This window comes from Ammospiza nelsoni, chromosome 29 (genome assembly GCF_027579445.1).
Source record: "Ammospiza nelsoni isolate bAmmNel1 chromosome 29, bAmmNel1.pri, whole genome shotgun sequence".
Taxonomy (NCBI): Eukaryota; Metazoa; Chordata; class Aves; order Passeriformes; family Passerellidae; genus Ammospiza; species Ammospiza nelsoni.
The window spans coordinates 2,866,314-2,882,598 of record NC_080661.1 but is presented as its reverse complement, the minus strand read 5'-3'; the positions used below and the strand labels follow the sequence as shown (position 1 = coordinate 2,882,598).

At 53.3% G+C, this 16,285-nt stretch overlaps 1 protein-coding gene across 1 annotated transcript; it reads left to right on the top strand.

Annotated features, from left to right (window-relative positions):
• Positions 1-936: 936 nt before the first annotated feature.
• On the top strand, positions 937-11,086 carry LOC132085212 (serine/threonine-protein kinase pim-2-like). Its single transcript, XM_059490581.1, has 8 exons — positions 937-965; positions 2,186-2,261; positions 6,486-6,561; positions 8,409-9,196; positions 9,307-9,357; positions 9,555-9,921; positions 10,555-10,734; positions 10,980-11,086. Exons 1-8 carry the CDS (start codon positions 937-939, stop codon positions 11,084-11,086), a joined length of 1,674 nt encoding a protein of 557 aa, XP_059346564.1.
• The last annotated feature ends 5,199 nt before the right edge of the window (positions 11,087-16,285 follow it).

Here is a 16,285-nt window from a genome sequence, read left to right as displayed (position 1 = left end):
CCTCCCATTGTTCATCTGAGCTGCCAGCCTGGTCATTTCAGAGGGTGCTGCCTTGGTGGAGAGAAAAATCAATCTTCTGCCTTTCAGGGAGCTGAACGAGAAGGGACTCTTCACCATCCAACACCTGGCTGGGTCCCATTCAGAGGTCCTGCTTTGAAGACTTGGTGAAGTTTGCTTGGCAGTTACCAGCGAGGTGAGAACATTGTTCTGAGTTGTCCCCCATACTTCATACACGGTGTGTAGAGTAGGTATGTGCTTGTTCATCTCCATGTGTGCTCAGGGTCTGCCTTCATTTCTGGTTTTAGACCTGACATTTCTAATGTCTGTCAGCTGGCTGTAGGATCTGTAGGTACAAGCAGCTGTATTTACTGGCAGGTCGGGTATCTGACATTCATCTTTGACTGTGGTGCCTTCATAATGCAATGTGCAAATGCAGAAACTGAGACACTAATGATGTTATTTGCCAGTGTTCCAGTCTCTGCCCAAGCTATAATTCAACGCTGCAAATTATTCTGTAGACCTGAGCCTGTGTTTTCTGTTTCCTGGCATAGAAGCCAGAAATTGGTGCCAGAGTAAGCACCTTTCTGTGCTTGTGCTCTCCTGCTATTCTTGTACTTGTGTGTTCCTCTGGACACAGTGGGATGTGTTGTCATTTCCTGGGACTTCTGTTGAAGGCAACTGGTTTTCTTTTCCAGGTGATTCTTATGTTTCCCCTCATGGCTTCCCCAGGTGACCAACCTCCGTTCCAAGGTGTCCTGCTCTGCCATTGTCACTCTGGGAGAGCTCTCTGTGACCTTGAAGAAAGACATGGACTCTGAGGTGGATGAGGTTGCTCGGGTCCTTCTCCAGATGGTGTCCAGCTCCCCAGAATTTGTTCAGAAAGCAGCCAGTCAGACCCTGGGGATCCTGGTGGAGAATGTGACTCCTGCACGAGCAATGACTGCTCTCATGGACATGGGAGTCAAGTAGGTTCTTCTTCTTTTAGTGATATTCTTCGCCTTCATGTGTGTGGGAGGGAGAAGGGATGAGACAGAGAATGGGAATGGTTGGAGGGAAGGGTCCTATATCCTGCATCTTCTATGAACTCAGTGACTTGATTCTCCAACCAACCTCACTTCTGTCCTCTCGTCACCTATTTCTGCCCTCCTGCAGCCCATCAGTTCTCAGAATCACAGAAGTGTAGAATATGGGGAGTTGAATGGGCCCATCAGGACCATGGAGTCCAGCTCCTGGCCTTGCCCAGAACAGCCCAAGGGTCACACCAAGTGCCTGAGATTTTTCTCCAAATGCTCCTTCAGCCCTGTCAGGCTTGGTGCTGTGACCACTGCCCTGGGGAGCCTGTTCCAGTGCCCAACCACCCTCTGGGTGAAAAACCCTTTTTCCTGATATCCAGACTAAAGCTCCTCTGACTCAGTTTCCTGCTGCTTCCTGGAGTTCTCCCAGTCTGTCAGATTTTCCTAGATGTGGTGACTGATGGGGAAGTGAAAGTGCCTGCAAATGCTGAGGATAGAGCCTTGTGCTTTTGTGGGCAGAGGGGCAATTGCAATTGCAGCTGTGAGCAGTGTTTGGTATTTCACAGTGCTAACCACAGAGGCCCTGGGAAAACCATGTCTCCTCATGATGCCACTGACTTGGGAAATGAGGAGGGTCCTTGCTGGGGCGTGGAGCACATGGGGGACAATCTGCTGGGTGTGGCACAGCCTGCACAGCAGGTGCAGCTCCTGCCAAAGGAGTCTTGTATGACTGTCCTGGCTTAGAGCTCTACTTTCTATGCAAACTGATGTTTCATGTTAGCCTTGAGAAGATGAATCACTCTACAGGCACCTCCACATGCTGACAGCCATGGGACAGTTGAAGCAAATGCTGCCTTAAATGTTGGTGCTGGGCCTGATAGTTCCAAGAGACACTCTCTAGAACAGGACAGCCTGGCTAAACTGCCTGCCACCCTTTCCTCAGCTTTGCAATGGGGTAAAACATTCAGATGGATCCATTGCCAAGCCCCACAGAAGAAATAGGCTGCATTGCTGGATATTCTGCAACTTCACAGCCCACAACATGTTTTACCTGCATTTGTTGTTTTCCAAAGTTCTGCAGATTTTGGGATACATGGGTGAAAAGAGCCTCAATCCTGCTGCAGGTCTCTGTGGTGTGCATCTGCCCCTACTCTCTCCATTGTTCTTCCTAGTCGTGGCATGGGGGGCCTGAAGCAGCTCCAGACAGAGGACAAGGTGAAGGCAATCATGGCTCAGCCTCACACAGAGGTGAGGGGGGAGCTGGGCCAATCTCTGCTGGGAGGAAGGGTCTTGTGGCAGCCCAGAGAGGCTGTGCACATTGCCAGGGAACAGCTGTGCCCTGCATGTGCCCCTGCAATGAGCTGTGCTGCTGCCAGTGCCCCTGGAGCTGTGGGGCTGCTGAGCTGTGGGGCAGGCAGAGGAGCAGGAGGGTGCATGTGCAGCTGAGCCATTCCTGGGGAGCACAGGGCTCTGGGCTCCCTGCTGTCCCAGGGCAGCCCAGAGGCCAGGCTGGGCCTGTGCCAGCTCTGGGCAAGTGGCTCAGGGTTTTGCCCCGGCCTGCCTCAGTGTCTGCCAGCAGGAGCATGTTTCCCTGTGCAGCTGTTTGGACATTTCCAGGAAATGAGTCCCAGGAAATGGGGAGCTTCAGATGCTTTAGGTTTGCATTTTGGCCTCTGTTAAATTTTGTGTCTTCACTTTGCAGATCTGACTGGTTACAGTCTTACCGAGAAGTTTTCTCAGGACACTTCCAATGTTCCCTCACCCACAAAGTCCTCGCCTCCCGTCCAGAAGAGCTCTCTGTCCTCCAAGCTCAGGAAGAAGCTGCCGCCTGTATGGAGAGTGTTTGAAGAATAGGATTGATGCATTAGACTTCATAGTTACAGCTGTACATATGTTCTGATCTTTAGATGTAGTTTTGAATTAATGTGTTTTGATTCTGTCTTCAAGTTTTGATGACATGTTTTTAATTTTATATATTTCATTTTGATGATGAAAAAAAGTAAGTAAATAAATGAAATTGAAAAAACCAAGAGGAGAATGTGAGACCAGGACCTGCCAGCGTAGAGATTATGGGAGTGCAGCTCACTCAATGTGCCAGTGTCTCACCACATCCTTTCCTCATTGGGCCTCTCCTCTTCCTCTTTGGCCATGGTTTCTTTGTGTCATTTGTGCTGCTGTTTTCAACTTGTCATTGTAACAGGGCCACACATTGACATGTTTGGGGGACAATGGATCCAAAAGATCCTGTATAGTCAAAGGTTTTCTACCTAGGTGTGTTCTGTGCTCACCAAAGGCCTGAGCAAAGAAACCAAGAGAAGTGTGCCCAAATCCCAAAGCTTTGCTCCTTTGCAATCTCCCACAGATCTGGCTCACAGGTGTCTTCAATCACAATTCCATAGGTAAGAAAAGGTCGTGTATTTCACTGGGAAAAGCTGCACTGCTTTGGCAAAGTCACCTATATGTATATTTACCCGGGACAGCACTCCAGCTGTGTTGTTTGCCCCTTGTTTGCAGAAGGATGAGTGCACTGGGAGACCAATAACAAGTGACAAGGGTTCCTCAAATCTGCACTGCAGCCTGGGTGCCATTCAGCCCAGAGCTAGGGGATCATTTGTGCCCATGGACCAGTGCTTTCCAGTGGAATGAATTCCTGCACAGCTGGAAGAAGCAATTCTGGATTCAGCTCCAGCTGTTGGTAGGCTGCATGATCATTGACAATGCTGCCCTTCCAGAAATTATTCTGCAGTTTCCTTTCATAGTCATTTGAAGCTTTGAAACTTCACATTTCAATTTGCTTTGCCTTAGGGAAAAACACTTCTGGGCCCAGTGCAAACTGTAACATTTTGACAGCAAAGTCCTCGTGGTTGCCAACTTCTGATGTTACACAATGTCACCTGGCTGCATGTGTTTGCTTAGCTCTGGGTCTATCCTAGCCTAGTAAAGCCCAGGCAGGGTGGCACATTGCAGGGAAAACTGGTCCATGAGCTTATGGGGTTGCCATCAGCAGCAGAGTGAATGTGCCCTTTGGGGATTCCTCTGGAGACAAAATTAGGGACCTGCTCCATGCCACAATATTCTCTTAGATCTTTCTAAAATATCCTAGAAAAGGCTGTGAAACTTCACATCTCCTTGCACACCCACTGTTTGAAGAGGGGCATTTTTGTCCGTCCTCAAAGTCATTGCTCTTGCACATGAGAAACATGAACATCCACCAACAGGAATGATGCATGGTCCTGCTGCTGCTGCTTCAGAGCTCTGGGAAGGTCACACCTGGGTATTACCAATATGAGCACTTAGTTAGCATTTCATACTCCTTCAAGCTGTCCAGATCTCAGGGCTTTTTGTTTCAAAGCAGCCATTGCACCATCTCTAGGGAAGAACAGGAAATGGGAAACAGCGACTGCCAGCCTTGCAAGGGTGTAGGGGAAAACCTGAGGTGTCTGCATCAAAAGATGAATGGGAAGAGTGTAATTGCCAAAGCAAATGCTCTGTTAGGACAGCAGGAGCAGTTCTTTACTGCATGCTTGCATGAAGATCATTTGGAATCTCCTTTTTGTATCTCATGCAGAAAAGAAGCTCTTAAGAATACCATGCTACTTAAACCAGATTGGGATAAAGCTCTGTAGTGGTTCACAATGAAGCAGACTGCCTGCTGTGTCACTGCCAGCCTGGTGAGACTGCAAGGGACCATAGTGTATCCCATGCCTGTTTTCCCTCCAAGCAGAGCTTGGTTTTCCTCATTAGTGTGGAGTAAATACAAGTGTAATAAAATGGACAATTAAACTGGCCACTTTGGAGGATATGCTCATGCTTTTGCATGTCAGTCCTGTACCTCATGCTCCCAAGGCTTGGTACTCATCAAGAAGTATTTTAAGAAAAAAACCTCAGCTCTCATGTTACATCTGAAGAAAACTGCATCAGCTCATAAGAGAATTCTGCTGTCAGGAACAAGACAAGAGCCTTCCGACACTCACTTGCAGCTGTCCCGGATTGCTGCAGCCCTTTGTGCAAAGCTGCTGCAGACAGAGTGTTTGGAGTTGGTTTGGGCTTGTATGAAAGATCTGTGGAGCAGTGTGCAGGGCTCTCCTGGCAGGAAACTGTTTGTCCAAGCCCAGGGACACGGTGCCGGCAGGAGCGGAGCGGCCCCGCTCCCAGCCCGAGAGTCTGTGGGCTGAGCCACGCCGGGGAGACAAGGCAGCGAGGGGCTCCAGCCCAGCTGCTTCACTGCCCTGCCCGCCCCATGGAGCTCTGCCGTGGGAGAAAGCCGACACCGGATGAGTCCCCGAGCTTCCATCAGCTGCTGGAACTGCTCCGTGACAGCTCCTGTTCTTCTGAGAGAGACCCCGGTGCCTTCTTGGAACACGTGTCATGGGGGGATTCTGTTTGATAATAAACTATTGGGGGTTTTCCACTTTCATATATCAGTAATAATTCCCTATTGCTGGAAAGGGGTTGTTGGAACCCTTTAGAGGAGACGACTTCTTGCACAATATCCTGTTTGAAGTTGTCTGAAACTGTGTGAGACAGATGGCTTCACACAGGAGCATCCCCAAGGCTGCTGAGGGGAAGGCACAGAGGAAGACAAACCCAGTATTTCTGAGGGAAACTCCTTGACGCCAAACCAACCTGAGTTGTCAAACAGCAGATCTGATGTTTCGAGACATGGGCCAAAGGGGAAACCTTTCAGTGTGTTTGGTCCAGGCTGGGCTATGCTCGAGGCAAAGGTGTGTCAGTGTGTTGGATAATACTCTTTTCTTGACCTAGAGATGGTGACACTGAGAGGTGTTTTAAAAACTTTTATTCCATTTTCAGTCTCATGAGAAGGGTGAGACAATACAGATATTCTAATTCACGCCATCACAATCAGAAGCCAACTACTTCCTAATTATAATACATTATAAGCGTTTCTTGGTCTATCAGCCTTTTGCCATGCCATGTTGTAGATGCCTTAAAGCCAATTATTTGAAACTACTCCTCGTGTCTCCCCTGAGCCTCCTCTCCTCCAGGATAAACAACCCCAGCTCTCTCAGCCACTCCCTACAGCTCTTGTGCTCCAGACCCCTCTCCAGCCTTGTTGCCCTTCTCTGGACACGCTCCAGCCCCTCCATGTCCTTCCTAAATTGGGGGCATCAGAACTACAAACAGCACTTGAGGTGCTGCCCAACCAGTGCCCAGCACAGGGGAAGAATCCCTGCCTTGCTGCTGCTGGCCACACCATTCCTGATCCAGGCCAGGAGCCATTGGCCTGCTTGCCCACCTGGGCACACTGCTGCCTCATGTCCAGCCTGCTGTCCATCAGTCCCTGCAGGTCCCTTTCTGCCTGGCTGCTCTCCAGCCACTCTGGCACCTTGTTGAGGGAGGCAGGCAGGGAGGGAACAGGTCCGAACAGGTCCAGATCCAATCCTTCCTGAAATGTGGTGTTTGCTGGCACTGCCACTTCCCAGATTTTGATATTTCCCTATTCTGGCACAGCCCAAGTGCAGCAACTTGCTGGCAAAGAAAGTCAAAACCAAGCAAAGACCTGGTACCTACAGCAACCCGATCTCGGGTTTGCTGACACCGCCAGTACTCAGATCGGGAATGTTTCAGATGCCTGCACAGCCTAATTCCAGCAGTTTGCTGGCACAGAAAATTAGCATTTAGCAATTTCTCAGTGCCAGCAAAACCTGGCTGCAAAAAATGCAGCAATTTTCTGGAAAGAAAGCCAGAACCCAGCACCTTCCCAGTGCTGCCACCAGCATCGCCCAGGTCTGGTGTTTGCTGGTCAAGTGCCCAGATCTGGAAATTTCCCAGGGCTGGCACAGCCCAAGTCCAGCAATTTGCTGGCACAGAAAGCCAAAATCTGGCAATTTCCTGATGCCAATACAGGTGCCCAGACCAGGTGTTTGCTTCCACTGCCAGTGCTCAAATCTGGAAATTTCCCTATTCTGACACAGCCCAAGTGCAGCAATTTGTTGGCACAGAAATCCAAAACCTATGGCAGCTTCCTGCTACTGGGTCTGGCACCACCTACACATCTTGTGTTTCATGTAACCAGAACCCAGATTTGGAAATTTCCCAGTGCCAGCAGAGCCCAAATCTGGCAGATTTCTGTCGTTGGCAATGACACCACCCACATCTGGTGTTTGCTGGCAGTGCCAGCGCCCAGATCTGAAAACTTCCTGGTGCTGGCACAGCCCAAGTCCAGTGATTTGCTGGCACAGAAAGCCAAAGTTTGGAAATCTGCAGGTTCTGGCCCCAGCATCATCCAGCTCTGGTGTTTGCTGGGACCACTAGTGCCCAGATTTGGAAATTTCCCAGTGCCTTCACAGCCCAGGTCTAGCAATTTGGTTTTAGCTAGCTTAGGAAGCGAAGTTCCTCGGACTGTGGCTTTCCTTTTTCTTGGAACTGTTTAAACCTGCTCTGGACTGAAAACCCACGAAAACACTGGCAGCAGCTCACACCTGTGGCCCACCAAGCTCTGGGACGCTGCATTCCAGCACCAGAGGGACTTAGAAGAGACCAAGTGAGCCAACTACAACCCACAAAAAGGACTTTTTGAATTTGCCATCTCTTCAGCACTGTCAGAGGTTTTATTTAATATTATTCATTTTTCATGCTTGCGAATACATTACTTGTTAAATAAACTGGGCTTTTTTTCACTTTTCTCCAGGAAAGTCTTTTCCTGAACTAGTAGGGGGAGAGGCCGCTTGAACTTCTTTCTAGATGGACCCCTTTTGGAGATTTCCTCCCAAAATTTGCCCTCAACCAGCACAAACAGTCATCATGAAAATTTCACCAGTGACATAATTTCCTGGTGGCAAATCTTGTCACAGAAGCTTGACCTTGTTCTCCATGAGAGATTCTTGGGAAGAGCAGACAGGAGAAAATTCCTGGAAAACTGAAACAGCATTCCAGAAGGGAAATGAAAATGAAGGAACAATCCAAGATGTTTTCCTCTGTTAATTTCTATGCTCCCCTTTTCCATGTTGCACTACCTCTCCATCCAGTAATTCCAGATGCACCTCACCTCTAAGATTGGTGACAGGGATTTTTAGACACTCTAAAATACCATGAGCCACACACAGTTTTCCTTCCCCTGTTTTTACTGGAAAGCAACACTGGAGTTGTAAGTGCAGTGCTGGGCTCAGGTAGGAATGCTACCCCAAGGGAAGGTGCCCCGACAGTGTTTGACCCTCAGCAAGGACAATGCACAGCAGCGAGCGGGGGGATCGCTGTGCCAGTGTGCAGGAGTCAGGGCTCTGCATCCGGGCTCAAGGCTGCAAAGTTCCCGTGTTTGGGCAGACGGAGGGGCTGTCCCCGGGGCGCGCGGGGCTCGAACGTGGGGCTCGTGGGGCGAGCGGGGAACGGACACGGGGACGAACGGCCCCGGTGCTTCAGTTGCAGCGGCGGCAGCGGCGGCAGCAGCAGCGGTAGCGGCGACAGCAGCAGCGGCGGCAGCAAAAGCAGATATTCTTCAACACTCTTTCTCTTTCTTTCTCTCTCTCTCTCTCTCTCTTTCCCGCTGTCGGGCACCCTTCTCTCGGGGTCCCTTGCCCGGCGTCCCTCTCCTCTCCCCGCCTCCCTCCCCCCTTCCGGGCCGGGCCATGCCCCCGGCCCGCCCCCGGCCCCGGGCGGGGCTGCCCCGTGCCCGGCCCCGGCCGTCCCGCCGCGGTCTCGCCTCCGCCCGGCTCTGGCCGTACTGGCGGTGGCGCTGCTGGGCGGGCATCAGTGCCTGGTGCGGGGGCGGCATCGCCGCCCTTCGGCTCCGCCTGGCCCGAGCCCGGCCCCGGACGCGACGCAGGGTCCGGTCCCGACCCCGGCCCCAGCACCAGCCCCGCCCCCGACCCCGGCCCCGGCCCCTGCTCCTCCCGGGGCCCGCGGAGCACACACGCGGCGCGGCCGCTCCCGCCGCCTCCGCTGCGGTTTCCCCGGCCCGAGCTCCGCCGCTCGGCAGCGCGGCCGCCGGCCCCGAGCCTCCCGTGCCGCGTTCCGAAGAGCGAACGCCGGGGCATGGCCGGCCCGGGGCGGGTGAGGGGCGCTCGGGGGCCGTTGCTGGCCCCGGGCCGAGCGCTGACCGCCGCGTCCCGCCCGCAGGGAAGACGCAGCAGGGCCTGAAGGAGCAGTACAGGCTGGGTTCGCTGCTGGGGCGCGGCGGCTTCGGCAGCGTCTTCGCGGCCACGCGGCTCTCGGACGGCGCCCCGGTGAGCGGCGGACAAGGAGGAGGGGGCGGAGGAGGAGGAGGAGAAGGGCAGAGGATGGGGCTGGGCAGGGCAGGCGGCGAGCTGAGCCCGCTGCTCCCCTTGACTTGCAGGTGGCCATCAAAAGGGTGCCACGGAACCGCGTCCGGCACTGGGGCGAGCTGGTGAGTGAGCGGGACCAGCAGCCGGGGCTGCCGGCCGGGGATGAGCCGAGGCCCGGCAGGGTGGGAGCCGCCAGGATGCCCCGAGGGAGAGCGGGCGTGGGGCCAGCACAGGGCGCAGAGCATCCCTGGCTGGCTGAGGGCTTCACGAGCCCCGGCATGGCATCAGCCCCACTGACGGCATCATGCTCCTCCCGCAGCCCGACGGCACCAGCGCACCCCTGGAGATTGTGCTGCTGGCCAAGGTGTCCACTGGCTTCCCTGGTGTGGTCCAGCTGCTGGAGTGGCTTGAGCTCCCCAAGGACATCTTGATGGTGCTGGAGCGACCAAAGCGGTGTCAGGACCTGCATCGTTTCATTCGGGCACGGCGGTTCCTGCCCGAGGAGGAGGCGCGGGAGCTGTTCCGCCAGGTGCTGGAGGCCGTGCGGCACTGCACCAGCTGCGGGGTCCTGCACAGGGACATCAAACCAGGGAACATCCTGGTTGACCTGGACACTGGGCAGGCCAAACTAATTGACTTTGGCTGTGGCACCTACCTGCAGGACACAGTCTACACTCACTTTGCAGGTGAGCCCACGCAGGGCTCCTGGGCCCAGCATCTCATGACTCAACATCTCCCAGCCCAAGCTGGCTGTGGCAGCAGGGATTCTCTCTTTTGCGGCCCTTCATGGCACTGAGTCTTCAGCTGAGTTTCTTTTGAAACTCAGGGCTGAGTGGGTAGCCATCTTCCAGCCCTGCAGGCAGCCTTTGCCCCCCACTCTGCCCAGAACTGGTGCTGGGGCAGCCAGCCCAACAAAAACACCCGTGGGTGGGGGTAGCAGAGAGGGGGGACCGGAACCTGTGCCCAGCCGGTTTGGTGTGCAGGTGAGAAAGGGCTTGGACTGCTCCACTCACCTGGTCTGTTGGGGTTCATAATGTTTTTTGGGGCAATGCAGGCAGGGAGGATGAGAGCTTGGTTTTTCCCAGCACTGGGTGGGTTCTTCCTTGTTATGGTCAGGCCTTGCCAGGGCTTCCACTGCCCCCTTGAAACACTAGAGGTTTCTTTTCCAACCCCAAGTCTGTACACAAGTCCCAGGTGCTGATGAGAGGGCAATGCTCACCCTGTGTGCCAGTGAGGCAGCCCCCACATGCCCAGGGATGCTGGGGCCAGGCTCTGGGAGCAGCAGCATCCCCCTGATGAACTCCATCTGTATTCCATAGGAACACGGTCATACAGCCCCCCGGAATGGACCCACTTTGGCTGGTACTATGGCAAGCCAGCTACCATCTGGTCCCTGGGCATCCTGCTGCACCAGATGGTCTGCGGGGAGCACCCTTTCAGGGGGGGCCAGAATATCAGCTGGGACCATCAGCTCTCACTGCCACAACGGCTCTCTCAAGGTGGATACTCATCTCTGGGCACGGGGGGAATTCCAGTGCTGGGAGACAGCAGTGGGCTCGTGAGCATCCTGCACTGGCAGCTGCTGAGGAGGTGGCACATGTCCTGCTCTCCTCCAAAACAGGGAGTTGATGGGAAAGTTCAGGCCGAGCTTTGAGCACATCCAGCATGGCCTGGGCATTGGAATGGTGGGGCAAAGCCAATAGGAGCCTTTTCCTACTAACTGGTTTCTGATTTCTCTGCCCAGAGTGCCAAGATCTTATCAGGCGGTGTTTATCCATGCTGGACTTGGAAAGACCCTCATTAGAAGACCTGTTCTGTCATCCTTGGATGCAGGATATTCATCTGCCCTAGAAGAAGGGAGAGAGCCACAGGCACACTTTGATCCAGGGCCCTGGAAAGTTCCAGCTCCACACATGCCTTGGCAATCAGAAGCAAAGAAACCCAGCCCTTTTTGTGCTGCCTGTGTCACTGCACCGGGGCCATGGGATGGGAACACGCAGCCCTTGTGCTGGAGCTGAGCTGCTCTGCCCAGCACTGGTGGCTTCCATCCAAGCTGGTTTTGCTTGCCCTGGTTCCCTGACAGCTTGGGCCCTGGGCAGAGCCCTGAGAGCCTGGTCTGCCCCCAGGGAAGGAGAAGGAGCCCCTGGAGAAGCTGTACCGGGTGGGGATGCTGCTGCTGCTGCTGCTGCTGCTGGAGAGAGTGAGGATGACACCAAGGATGACAAGCTCTTCCTCAGCCTGGCCAGCTGAAGATGATGGAGTTTGATTCTGGCACCTTCTTCAAAGCCAGGCTCCACAGTGAATTTGCAGATGAGTCTACATGCAGGGGGATGCTCTCTGGTTGGGCATTGCCCAGCCTGGCTGGGAACCAAAGGCTTCCCCTTTGCTGGGGCAGATGCAACTCATTCTTCAGTGGCTACCCAGCTGCTTTTGGCAGGGCAGGGGGGATTGGCTGGGGTGGGTACGAAATGGGAGTGGGCTCCTGGCACTGCCAACAGCCCCCAGCACCCACCATGCCCCTAGCTGGGGCTGGGGCAGCCAGCCTGACACAAACAAACCCCCATGGTGGGAGCAGAGATGGGACTCCAGAACCTGTGCACAGCTGCTTTGCTGTACAGGAAAGGAAGGGCTTGGGCTGCTCCACTGCCCTTGTTTGCTTTGGGGTCACCGTGATTTTGGAGGGCAGTGCAGGGGGGAAGAGAGAAAGTGTGGGCTTCCCTCACCCATGGATGGGCTTTTCCATAGCATGTGGGGGTTTGGCCTTCCTCAAGGCCCTGACAGAGCTAAGAGTTTTTACCGTTTTTCTTGTTTTCCCTTTTTGCATCTAACCTCTTTTCAATAATGTGTTGTTTGTTTTTCCAGAGGAAGCGTTCCAGGTGGTCCAGTGTGGATGGGGAAGTGCTTGGGAGCAGCTGTGGCGTGGATGAGCCGTGCCCTTGGGAGAAGGCTGAGGCCATGGTTTGGGAGCAGATTTTCTTGCAGCCGTGGGTGGTGTGAGGTGGGTCCCTGTGTGCTTGGCAGGGTGGGATCAGAGCTTTTGGGAGATGGCAGCGAGCACAGGAGCATTCTGCTCTGGGCAGCTGCTGAGGGCTGGATGTGCCATGGCTGGCTGCAGGCTGGGCACATGTTCTGCCCTCCTGCTCTGTGCCAAAGGCAGCAGGGATGGGCAGCTCTGGGCACAGCTCTGGGCACAGCCAGCATGGCCTGGGCACCGCAGGCCTTGGCACAAGGGCACAGGAGCCCTCAGCTGACGGGCAGTTTCTGCTTTCTCTCCTTGCAGCTGGGCTCTGCCAGGGCTCTGCTGGGCTCAGCCCTGGGCCCAGCTGGGCTGGCTCTGCCCTCACATTGCTCTGACACCTCTGCATCAGACAAGCCCGTTGCGAGCACAGCGCCTGAGCTTTCTGCTTTGGCAGGTGAGTGAGACCCTGCTGCAGGCCCAGAGATTGCAGCTGGGGACCCACATGCAACTGGCAAGGACCCAAACTCTCCACAGTCCCAGCTGAACACCTGGATCTGTACAGGGTGTTTTGTGTGTCCCATTCTTCCTTCTTGATTGGCTGGAATTGTGCAATTGCACTTTCTTCCTCCTCTAGAAGTGCCACGAGTGGGCCAAAGCTGGCGAGTGGGCCATGCTTCTGAAGCAGTGCAGTCTGGAGCTGGTGGATGGAGAATTGCCCTTCTGCACTTCCAAACCAGAGCAAAAAGCTGTAAGTGAGACTTTGTGTCTCTAAGAAATCCCTGACAGTTTCAAAAGGAATGTGCAGCTCATTTGCAGGGTGAGAAGGAAGGTCATCTTCTAAAGGATTTGAGGTTTGACAGTGTTTCCATTCCCAGCCCTGCTTGGAGCTGGAAGGGCACAAAGCAATTTCCTCTTGCTTTGACCACAAATTCAAATACCAATATTGGAAACAAAGCCCAAAATATTTTAAGAGGCTTTTGAGGTCACAAAGATGGATGCATGCCATCAGCGCATTTACAATGTAAATAACTGAGTTGTCTTTTTAAAAAGATCATTTACCCCTTAATGCAAAGAATGTAACTTGGAATTTATGTTTTGGTTTTTTCATTAATTCTATGGGGTTTTTTTCACTAACACTTGGATTTTATTCTTATCTTTTACAATTTATCAATTTTTTTTCCTTTTTCCTTTTCTTTCCTTTAAATATAAAACCTGTCCTATCAAAGGAATGTCCTTTGCTCCTGATTCCCGTGTGGAGCAGCTCCCTTCCTGCTGGCTGAGCTGCTCAGGCAGAGCCCGGCAGCTCCTGGCCCTGCAGGGCTGAGGCTTTTCCCCGTTGCTGGGCACAGACTGATGGAGCAGCACTGCTGAACTCAAGCACACAGAGGGACCAAGAGCAGCTGCCTTTGGCCACCTGAGGCTCCCAGGCCCAAACTCTGAGCAGCCAGGGCTGGAAGAGACTGGCAGGATCTGATCCCTGACTCTGGGCCGGGGCTGCACAAATGACCCCACAGCAGCAGCAGCAGCAGCAGTAGATGGAGCTGACTTTGAGCACAGCCCCTGCCCCTCTTCCCTCCCGTGTGCAGCGGTGTCACAGCAGCCTGAGGCACCTGGGAGCCCCCAGTGCCAGCAGGGACTGGAGATGGCAGCCCTGGGCTCCTCGAGGCTGTGCAAGGAACGGAGCTGGGCACTCCCTGTGCATGGGGAGCTTCCAGATGGAAAAGGCTGCTGTGCCCAGGCAGCTCCAAGGGCACAGAAAGGAGGCTCTGGAGCACTGGATCTGTGCCAGTGCCACAGTCCTGGTCAGCAGCCAGCGAGCCCTGGGGGAACAGAGGGCACAGCAAGAGGGACAGAACCAGGCAAGGGCAGAGACTGGAGAGAGCCAGGCCCGGGAGCAGGAACAGCTGCTCCATTGCACTCTTGGAGAAAGCTCTTGGCTGGTTCAAAGCGCTGAAAGGCGTGAAGGGCAGAGGAGGAGGCCACAGCAAACAATGCTCCTGTTTGCACAGCCTCCCCTCTCCGTGTCCCAGAAGGAATTGCATGGACTGTGTTCTTCTCTCTGAGCCATCTCGTTCAGCATGAGCAGCTCAGCACCAGGAACTGAAGGAGCTGAAGCCTCAGGCCATGGGAGCTGGGCAAGAGGGAACTTTTGGAGCAAAGTAATGCTGCTAAAATAGCCCCTGCTGAATGCAGTGGATAGAATCATGGAATCACAGAATCCTTTCTGTTGGAAAAGCCCTCTGAGCTCACCCAGTGCAGCCGGTCACCCAGAAGTGCCAAGCCCAGCACTAAAGCACGTCCCTGAAGTGCCAAGGCCTGGACACCAGCCCTGAGTGAGGCCTGGACAGCAGGCCCTGAGCCAAAGGTGGCCTCTGGATGAACCTTCCAAGCAAAAGTTATCTTTGTATCTGCTCCCTGATGAAATATGCATGGTCATTAGCACTGTGATAGATGTAGCCACTCCTCAGTGAAACATGTATTGACCTTTGTGTATTTAGAAGCCAGACAAGGCCATGAAATCTGACATCTGGCCTTGTTTGGGGCTGTATGGTCAAAGTCAGCTCCCTTGGTTCCTCCTTGAGCCCTGGCCAGGCTTTGGCAGGGACCCAAGAGGAGGATGAAAGCAGATGTTGCCCCACTAGCAGTGCTGTCAGTTTGTTCATTCAGCACTGTCAAAGCTGGGCCTTCTCCCAGCGGGCTGGAGCCTCACCTGGGGCTGGAGGCACCTGCAGGAATTTCCAGTGCCAGGAGTGGCTCTGCAGCCTTGGCTGTGACAGCTTCCCCAGCTGCTCTGTGGGTCTGGGGGATGGTAAAGGCTGAGGGTAAATGCTGCTGGATCTTTCGTAATCACTGCTGCCATCTTTAGTGGGGATGGTTGGGTGCATTGCTGAGCTGCTCCTTTTGTGATTCTTTGCTGCTCTGAACTGCAGGAAATGACACTGATTCCTTCAGCTGGAGTCTGTGTCTTTGGTGCTGACCCTGCCCACTGGTAAAGCAAAACTGGCACAGTCTGGCCAGATCCCAACAAAATGTCACTTGTTCAGTGTAAATGTGAGGAATCAGTCCCATCAGAAATTCCCAGCTGGGAAGCCCTTCCCTGGAGTTCCCTGGCTCTGGAGTGGACTGAGGTCAGAGCCCCTTGTGAGCAGTGGGGCAGTCGGGTAAAAGAAACTGCACCCCTGGATGTCTTCAAATGCACCCAAAAATTGCAAATGGAAAAGGAAAAGACCTTGTGGGTTTAGGCAGACAAAGATGAATTTGTTAAGAGTACATTGGAAACAGCACCTTCAGAAGGAACAATGATTGTTGGAATGCTCCCACATGGAGCAACAGAAGAAGGTTCTAATCTGGAGCTCAGATGCATTTGTGCAAGCGAAATATTAATATAATAAATAACTATATATATATATATATATAGGATAATAAGACCTTAATATATATATTTATCTTTTATATATGTCCATATCAATCTATATCTATATTTCTCTATCACTGTCTACATATAAAATTATCATAATGTGAAGTAGTGCTGACAATGCTAATTTGGTAGCTTTTGGTGCTGAGGGATGTAACACTGAGTACCCTACAGAACAGGATTGGCCAGGACCTTAATGTCAGTGGTCAACTTTTTGAGATTGTATACAATGAAAAAGGAGGAAGGGAGGAAATTGGCTATTTTTACCGGGTTTGCTGATACTGTTAAGCAGAGTGCTTTGTCTGTTCCTGTGAAAAATACAGTGATTAAGCCTGCAGAGTTTTTCATGTACCAGACTATGCACAAGCTGCAGGACTGGTTGAACAGGTTGTTAAAAGAGCAGTGTAAAAAATGAGGAGATGGAACCTTTGCCCATAGAGAACCCATCTCCCAGATGTGCTCCATGCCCTTCACAATGGCCCACTGGGGAAATGGAAACCCCCTGGCTGTGCACGGCTGCCCCCAATTTGCAAATCCAACCCTGGGCAGTGAGACTTGGGCTGCCTGGGAAATTGTTCTGGCTGTGATGGCCCCTGGCAGGGCCAGCCCAGAGGCTGCAGGGCTGGGCCTTCATGCATTGGAATTCATTAGTATAAATTCAAAGCAAATGAGAGCT

Coding starts and splice junctions, on each gene's coding strand:
- LOC132085212 (XM_059490581.1), top strand. CDS start 937: ATGACTGCTCTCATGGACATGGGAGTCAA. Junction 9,197..9,306: donor GGCTCTCGGACGGCGCCCCG/GTGAGCGGCGGA, acceptor CTTGACTTGCAG/GTGGCCATCAAAAGGGTGCC. Junction 10,735..10,979: donor GCCACAACGGCTCTCTCAAG/GTGGATACTCAT, acceptor TTCTCTGCCCAG/AGTGCCAAGATCTTATCAGG.